Source organism: Macrotis lagotis, chromosome 1 (genome assembly GCF_037893015.1).
Source record: "Macrotis lagotis isolate mMagLag1 chromosome 1, bilby.v1.9.chrom.fasta, whole genome shotgun sequence".
Classification (NCBI taxonomy): Eukaryota; Metazoa; Chordata; class Mammalia; order Peramelemorphia; family Peramelidae; genus Macrotis; species Macrotis lagotis.
Window position 1 is genome coordinate 744,772,027 of NC_133658.1, and position 9,154 is coordinate 744,781,180.

The 9,154-nt window shown below is 38.1% G+C and overlaps 1 protein-coding gene across 1 annotated transcript in view; it reads left to right on the forward strand.

Annotated features, from left to right (window-relative positions):
- IGSF9B (immunoglobulin superfamily member 9B) overlaps positions 1–8,926 on the forward strand; it is a 68,604-nt gene extending 59,678 nt beyond the window's left edge. The window contains exon 20 of the mRNA XM_074216282.1: positions 8,662–8,926. Within this exon, the coding sequence (XP_074072383.1) occupies positions 8,662–8,870 (209 nt within the window). The 3' untranslated portion in view covers positions 8,871–8,926. The remainder of the gene's footprint in view (positions 1–8,661) is intronic.
- The last annotated feature ends 228 nt before the right edge of the window (positions 8,927–9,154 follow it).

Below are 9,154 nucleotides of genomic sequence, written 5' to 3' on the forward strand. Positions count from 1 at the left end.
TGTGTGTTTACACTTGGGGAGTGGGTTGCCATTTCCTTCTCTAGCTCATTTTTGCAAGGAGGAACCCGAGGCAAAAGATTTAAGTGACTTTTCCAGAATGATACAACTTTTATGTATCTAAGGTTGAATTAGAACTCAGGTCCTCCTCACCCCACAACTAGCACTTTATCCACTGTGCCACCTTAGCTGCCCCTCTATCTACTATACCACCTAGAAATAGATGAGATAGATGGTAGCTGAGATCTCTTTCTTTCACAAATATTTTATTTTTTCCAATTATATGTAAAAACATTTTTAACATTTGTTTTTTTAAAATTTGGGGGTTCCAAATTCTCTCTCCTCCTCCTAAAGAAGGTAAATAAATTTGATGTACATTTATATATGTAGAATTTGTAAAACATTTCCATATTAGTCATGTTGTTAAAAAAAACCACATAGACAAAAAAAATAATCCTAAAACGTCCCAAACCCAAGAAAAATAGTTTTAAAAAAGTATGCTTCTATCTGCAATCAGACTTCATCAGTTCTCTACAGAGGACTGCAATTTTTTATCTCAAATCCTTCAGAATTGTCTTGAATGATTATATTGATGAAAACAGCTAAATCATTCATATGATATTGCCATTACTGTATACACTCTCCTCCTGGTTCTGATCACTTCACTTTGTATCAGCTCATTTAAGTCTTTCCAGTTTTTTCTGAATGCTCAACTTTTCTTATAACATGATAGTGTTTCATCACAATCATATACCCCAGCTTGTTTAACCATATCCCAGTTGATGGCTATCTTTCTTCAATTTCCAATTCTTTGCAACCACAAAAAGAGCTACAATAAATACAGTAGGTTCTTTTCCTTTTTTTTTTTTAACTCCCTTTGGAATACAGACCTAGTACTGGTACTTCTGGGGAAAAGGGTGTACATAGTTTTATAGCTTTTTATGCCTTAAATTGCTCTCCAGAATGCTTGGATCAATTCGCAACTCCATGAGGTCTCTTTCATTTCTCAAATTCTGTAATTCTGTTTTTCACTGTCTAGTTTGTCTTGAGACCCTCTCCTGGGTACTATGTCACTGTGAATTCTGTTTTTAAATTCCCTCAGACCTGAATTCTTCAGGTTTCCCTTTATCCTAGATTCTGAGCATTTTCTCTGGCTGTCCCCATGTTTTTGCAATTCTCTCCCTCCTCATCTCTTCCTCTTGACTTTCTTCAAATCTCAGCCAAAATGCTACCTTCTACCAGTAGGCTTCCCCAAACCCTATAAATTCCAGTGCCTTTTCTATGTTAATTATTTCCTGTTTATCCTAATTGCTTACATGCTGTTTTCCCTGTTAGAAGCTCACCTTGGGGGCAAGGGCTGTCTTTTTCGTCTTTTTGTATCTCCAGCACTTAGCAGAGTGCTTCATCAATATTTATTGACTAATTGAAGGTATTTTGATGATATAATTACCCTGTACTTTCTGACCTAGCATTTTAGTACTTCCAGTAGGAATTGGTACATCTTTTTTAAAAATTAATTAATTAATTAAATCCCCCCCCCCCCAACTACATGGAATGGTAGTTTTCAACAGTCATTTTTTGCAATATGTTGAGGTTTACATTTTTCTCCCTCTTTTCCCTCCTGCCTCCCCCCGACAGAAAACAATCTAACATAGGCTATACATGTATAATCATGCTAAACACAGATCCTTGTTAATTATGGTGTGAGGGAAGAATCAAATCAAAATGAGAAAAAACAATAGAAAAAATCATAAGATCTAAGATAACTTTTAAAAACTGAAGACAGTGAATTTTGGTCTGCATTTAAACTCCACAGATCCTTCTTAGATATGGATGGTGTTTTCCATCACAAGTCTTTTAGAATTGTCTTTGATTAATGTGCTGCTGAAATGAATAAATTCATCATAGTTGATCATCACCCACTATTGCTGTTAGTGTGTATAATGTTATTTTGATTCTGTTCACTTCACTTATCATTAGCTCTTGCAAGTCTTTCCAGGCTATTCTGAAGTTCCTGTCCCTCATGCTTTCTTTCTTTTTTTCTTTTAGGTTTTTTTTGCAAGGCAAATGGGGTTAAGTGGCTTGCCCAAGGCCACACAGCTAGGTAATTATTAAGTGTCTGAGACCGGATTTGAACCCAGGTACTCCTGACTCCAGGATGCTTTATCCACTGTGCCACCTAGCCACCCCCCCTCATGATTTCTTATGGAACAATAGTGTTCCATCACATTCATCTACACGATTTGTTTAGCCATTCTTCAATTGCTGAGCATTCCCTCAGTTTCTAATTCACTGCCACAATGAAAAGAGTTGCTATAAATATTTTTGTATATGTATTTCCTCCCTTTTTTGTGATCTCTTTGGGATATAGACCTGGTAGTGGTATTGCTGGATCAAAGGTTTTATTGCCCTTTGGGTATAGTTCCAATTGCTCTCTAGAACAATTGAATCAGTTCACAACTCCACCAATGATGAATTAATGTCCCAGTTTTCCCTCTCCAACATTGAACATTTTCCCTTTTAGTCATACTGGTCAATCTGATAGGTGTGATGTGGATATAAGTCTTTTTGATTCTTGGGGGAATATTATGAGATAGATTTAACTTCTCTTTTCCTGATTCATATCATTTCTGAAGGGTTACTAATCTTTATTCCATGGTGTCTTCTCTATAACCCAGACATTAATACATTTGTTGGATTGTGGTTCATGTTTATCCAGCAAAGTTGGGAGAATACCAGTCAGAGGTCAAAAGTAATCAGAAGTGTAGTCTTAAATTAATGGGTCTAGGTATCTCTTGGGACTCTAGAAAATTCTCCTTTAACATTTATCAATCATGGGGCAGCTAGGTGGCTCAGTGGATAGAGCACCGGCCCTGGAGTAAGGAGGACTTGAATTCAAATCCAGCCTCAGACACATGATAATTGCCTAGCTGTGTGACCTTGGGCAAGTAACTTAACCCCATTGCCTTAAATAAATTTTTTTAAATTAAAAAAATCATTAAAAAATTTATCAACCATTTTAGTTTTCCCAATGACTTTTGAAAATCTAGAATGAGTTACTAAGGAATAATATGGATCAATAGCTCTATTTAGACCAGGGATTCTTTTTTTAATGTTATTTTATTTCATTTTTACAATTGCATGCAAAGATAGTTTTCAACATTCATCTTTTTGTAAGCTTTTGAGTTCTTCACTTTTCTACCTTCCTCCCTCTTTCCTTTCCCCCCCTCCCCTTGACAGTGAGTAATCTGATATAGGCTATATGGGTACAACCAGGTTTGATATATTTACATATTAGTCATATTGTGAAAGAAGAATCAAAACTAAAGAGGAAAAAATCATGAGAAAAAAGCATAAAACAAGTTTTAAAAAAGTGAAAATAGTATGCTTCGGTCTGATTCAGACTCCATAGTTTTTTCTCTGAATGCAGTGATGGCATTTTCAATCACAAGTCTTTTAGAAATGTCTTTGGTCACTGAATTGCTGAGAGGAGCTAAGTTCATCATAGTTGATCATCATATAATACTGCTGTTAATGTATGCAATCCTGTAGACCAGGGATTCTTAACCTGAAGTCCATAATCTTTTTTCCCCTTAAAATATACTTAGTAGAGGTAGAGTCAAGATGTCAGTGTGAGGAAAGGATTTCCTAGGAGCTCTCTTTCAAAACATTCCAAAAAACCTTAAAATTATGACTCTTACTAAATTTTTTGAGACAACTCACAGAAAGAACCACCGAGGCAATGCTCCAGTCTAAGGTAATCTGGAAGATCATGGGAAGGTTCTCCTCCATGGGGTTGGAGGAGGCAGCAGCATAGCCAGGATCACCACACCCGAGCAAAGGAGTTCTAGCCTTCTGGAAACAGGTCACAGGGCACCTGGGTCCCTGGGGGTACTGAATCCTCACAGCAGAAGCAGTTTCCAGACCTCCCAACCAACAACAAGCACAATTTGGAAGATCAGTGGAGAAACTTCTGCCAGAGAAGCATGAAGCCCAGGTCATGGCCCTCAATGCAGCTGTGGCCCTTGGTGCAACCCAGATCCTGGGAAATGGAAGCAGGCCCATGGAGCCATCCAGCAGGGAGCCCTTTGGCAGCTACTCCCAGAGTGCTCAGCGCATGGAAAATAAGGGGTTGGGGGGAAAATGTCAAGGTCTTTCTGCTCTTGCTAAGACAGGACTCTGGTGCTTTGTTCACATTCAGACCCTGGTTGCAGTCTGGGGGCCCCCTATAACCAGAGATCAGGGATCCTCTTCACAGCTCCAAGGCAGAGGGGAGTGCTTGTGGTCATCCACAGACCAGAGCACAGGCCAAGAGAGCAGTCAGAGCCTCTCATAAGACATTGTGGGAACTGAGGTCCTTGCAGGGGTGCCCCAATAACACTCAAAAGCTTGGGAAGCTCCTCAAAACCAGGGCACAGGCTGGGAGAATGAATAAACAGAAAAAAAGGAACCTGACCATAGACAATTACTTTGGTCCCATGGAGGATCAAAACATACTCTCAGAAGGTGTCAAAGTCCAAGCTTCTGTATCCAAAACCTCCAAGAAATATAGGAATTGGGCTCAGCTATGGCAGAGGTCAAAAAAGATTTTGAAAATCAAGTAAGAGAGGTAGTGGAAAAATATTGGGAAGAGAAATGAGAGTGATGCAGAAAAAACATGAAAACCAAGTCAGCAGCTTAGTCAAGGAGACTCAAAAAAATGCCAAAGAAAACAATGTGTTAAAAACCAGTTTAGGTCAAATGGAAAAAGCAGTCCAAAATATTAATGAGTAGAATGAAAAAGCAAATGTAGAATGAAGCTAAAGGAAGCTGATGACTTTGCGAGGAATCAAGAAGCAATAAAACAATACCAAAAGAATGAAAACTTAGAAGAAAACATGAAATATCTCATTGGAAAAACAACTGAACTGGAGAACAGATCCAGGAGAGACAATTTAAAAATTATTGGGCTACCTGGAAAAATGCCTTGACTTGATTTTTAAAGAATTTCTATAGGAAAATTGCCCTATATCCTAGAAGCAGAGGGCTAAATAGAAATTGAGAGAATCCATTGTTCTCCTTCTGAAAGAGATCCTCCCAAAAATAACCTGCAGGAATATTATAGCCAAATTCCAGAACTCCCAAATCAAAGAGAAAATATTACAAGCAGCCAGAAAGAAACACTTCAAATATCTTGGAGCTACAATCAGGATTACACAGGATTTAGCAGCATCCACATTAAGAGCTCGTAGGGCTTGGAATATAATATTCTGGAAGACAAAAGAGCTTGGAATGCAATGGAGAATCAACTATCCAGCAAAACTGAATATCCTCTTCCAAGGGAAAAGATGGATATTCAGTGAAATAGGGGAATTTCAAACATTATTGTTAAAACAGCCAGAGCTGAACAGAAAGTTTGGTCTCCAAGTACAAATAGAGAGGGTGGACAGGAAGGGCAAATTATGAGGGATTTAATGATGTTGAACTGCAAGTATTACTGCATGGGAAGATTATATTGATAACTCATATGAACCTTTCCATTTAATAGAGAAGTTTAGAAGGAACATATTTAGACAAGGCCCAGGAGGGAGCTGGATATGAAGACATAATACATTGTAAAGATGGAGTCAATAGGTGAAAAGTGAAAGTACAGGGAGAAAGGGAAAGGAGAAGTAGACTGGGCTAAGATATTTTATGGAAAAAGGTCAAGAAAAAATTTTTTCAATAGAGCGGAAGGGGGGAAGGTGAGGGGAAATGAACAAGCCTTCATTCTCATCAGAAATGGCTCAGAGAGGAAACAGCCTACACACTTAGTAGGGTATAGAAATCTTTTATCCTAAAGGAAAAAGGAGAGGAAAGGGATTGGAGAAAGGGGACAGGGGGCGGGGAGGGAAGGGAGGGTGTAGGTGGATAGAGGCAAGGGTAAATCATGGGGGAGGGTAGTCAGATACAACACAATTTTTTTGTTTGTTTTTTTCAAGGTGGTGGGGTTGGGTGACCTACCGGGACCACAGGATTGGGTGATTGCTGGGTATCTGGGATGGGATGTGGGCTCCAGGCCTCTTGGCTCCAGGGCTGGTGCTCTATCTGCTGTGCCACTTGGCTGTCCCATAGCACACTTTTGAAGAGGAACAGAGTGAAAGGAGAGAGAAAATAAAATAAATGGGAGTGGGGAGGAATGGATTGAGGGAATTGCAATCAGCAATAGCAACTGAAAAAATATGGAAGTAACTTCTCTGATGGATTTTTGATAAAGAATGTGATCTACCCCAGAGTCAGAGCTGAAAGTTTCTGAACACAAACTGAAGCTCATATTTTTCTTTCTTTCACTTTATTTCTTATGAGTTTTTTTATTTACTCTTACAAGAAGACTATTTTAATAATGTGTAAATAAATAAAAATGTAAATTAAAAATTATATATTTGGTAACTGTATAACTTTCTGGCTTCCTTCAAGTCTCATATAAAAACTCACCTTCTACAAGAAGCTTTCACTAACTGCTCTTAATCTTGTATATACATTTCATGTATAAACATAAAATTTATCCTGAATATAGCTTGCTTTGTAAATATTTGCATGCATACTGTCTTCCCTAATAGATTGTAAATTCCATAAGGGTAAGGATTGTCTTTTGCCTCTTTTTTAAAATTCCCCATCATTTAGCATAGTGCCTACCAGCCCACATAACAGGTACTTAATAAATATTTATTGAATTGAATTTCAATGTAATTTGTTTCTCTTAAAGTCTTCTGTATTTTATTTTATGCATTTAAAAACATTTCCCTCTGAGGTGTTCATAGTCTTTATTAGACTGCCCAATGGGTCATGACACAAAAGGATTAAGAATCCCTGCATTAGAACTTGAAGGAATCATGCATTTATATTTCTGGCATGGGTTAGGCAAAGTCCTTCTTTGAGTGAGGATGATAAACCAAGAAATTTCAGGGAAACTGTCTTGAGAAGCCTAATGTTCCTTTACCTAAGTTTCCTGTTGTGTAATCACATTCATTCTATACATAAGGCTAGGGAAGGGGAAGTTACTTTTCTAAAATCCCATAGAGAATACAGTATGATTATGGGACTCAATCTCATGTGCTAAGGATTAGTTGAAGAAAATGGGAATAGACTGAGAAAGAAAAGTTTTGGGGAGGGGACATATGATTGCATTATAATTTTAGAGGAGTTGTCATAGACAAGAGTACTTCGTGGAATTCAGAAAAATATGGAAAAACTTATTTGAACTGATAGTGAGTGTGTGAGAAGAACCAGAAAAACATAATACATAGTAACAGTAACATTTTTGATGATCAATTGATAGACTTCGCTCTTCTCAGCAATACAGTGACCCAAGATAATTCCAAAAGACTCATGATGCAAAATGCTATCCACATCCAGAGAATGTATTGATGGAGTTTAAATGCAGACTGAAGCATACCATTTTCACTTTTGTTTGCTTTTTAAATATTTTTCTTTTTGTTCTTTTTCTTCTTTCACAATATGACTAATGTGGAAATATTTTACATGATCACACATGTATAAACCTATATTAGATTGCTTGACATCTTAGGAAGGAGGACAGAAAAAAAATTGAAGCTCAAAATCTTTCAAAAAATGAATGTTGGCACTGGCCCTGGAGTCAGGAGTGCCTGAGTTCAAATCTGGCCTCAGACACTTAATAATTACCTAGCTGTGTGACCTTGGGCAAGTCACTTAACCCCATTGCCTTGCAAAAACTAAAAAAAAAAATGAATGTTGAAAATTGCCATTACATATAATTGGAAAAAATAAAATACTGTTATATAATAAGATTTAATCTTTTGGGTCCCAGAAAATAGAAGAAGAATCAAAAGTTATATTGCAGGGATTTTGGCTTAAAAACAAAGAACTTTCTAACAATTAAAGCTGTCCAGCCATAGAATCAACTCCTTTGAGTTCCTTGCCTCTGTTAGGAGGAAACTGGACTAAGTCCAACTTCACAGATGGTGTAGAGCATTGTGCTAGGTGTTGAGTTGGATACAGTGTTTAGATAAACCTTGGTACTTGACTTCTTGCAATTTATGGTCTAGCAGTTTGAATAACCATTTGTTAGGGATTTATAGAGGAGATTAATAGTTCATGGGTCCCTATTGCTCTCTCTTTGAGATTCCTTTTTAATTCTAAGATTCCATACTTCCATGGTCCATAGAGCAACATGATGAAAAGATTCAAATTTAACTAAATAACCTCTTAGTTCCTTCCAGCTTTATGGTACTTATGATTCATCAATTTGAGGTTTAAAAAAATGGGTATTTCCTGTGTCAAATCTAGTGCTTAGTTCCTAGGGTTTATATGAGTCATACCAGTTTTGGCTTTGAAATTTCCAATTCAAGATGCTTATCCCCCTTTTGAGTGTCATCTTGTCACCTGGATTCACAGAGAGTGTAAACTGGAAAAAAAAAACTGTTTCCTATATTTCCATATAATCTTGCTTATATTAGTGGAGTAGGATTACTGATTGAGTCAGAGAAGAAAAGCTCTGTATTGTAGAAAACTTGATTTTCTCAAACTTTCATTTGACTCCTTTGTTCCCATGACGGAAGTCTAGGGGAAAAGATTTGGCTGGAGAGGGGGAGAGGTTGAATACCTGATAGTATCCTTCTATCTCCCTGCCAACTGTGTGAGTCTATGTTTTGTTCTCCTCTCCAGACGGTTCTGCTTCCCAGGTTCAGCAACTTCCTAACTCTCAGGTACTGTGGCCCGACGAAGCTGTCTGCCTCCGAAAGAAGAAGAGACACTCTCGCCCTGATCCCTTTGCCCGCCTCTCAGACCTGTGCCATCGCCAGCTTGCTGAGGACCAGACAGCCATTCTCAACAGTGTGGATCATGATGACTCAGGCCATGCCACCTTGCTGTAGCTTAATGCCAACTGGGCAAGAAAATTGTTTAGGGGGATGGGGAGCAGAGGGGAGAGAATGAGCTATAAGAAATATATGTGGGGGGTGGGGGTAGATAGAGTGGGCTTGACTGACATGGCATGGGGGTAAATTTGCTTCTTCCATTAGTAAATGGCTTGCCTTGAATTTTCTTTGTGGGAATTGTGCAAATCTTTACTCCAATCTGGACCATTTCCTTCCTCTTCTTTCCTTTTGGAATAGTCTTTGGGTGAAATCCTCAGTCCCTTGGCCAGTTGGTCTCACTC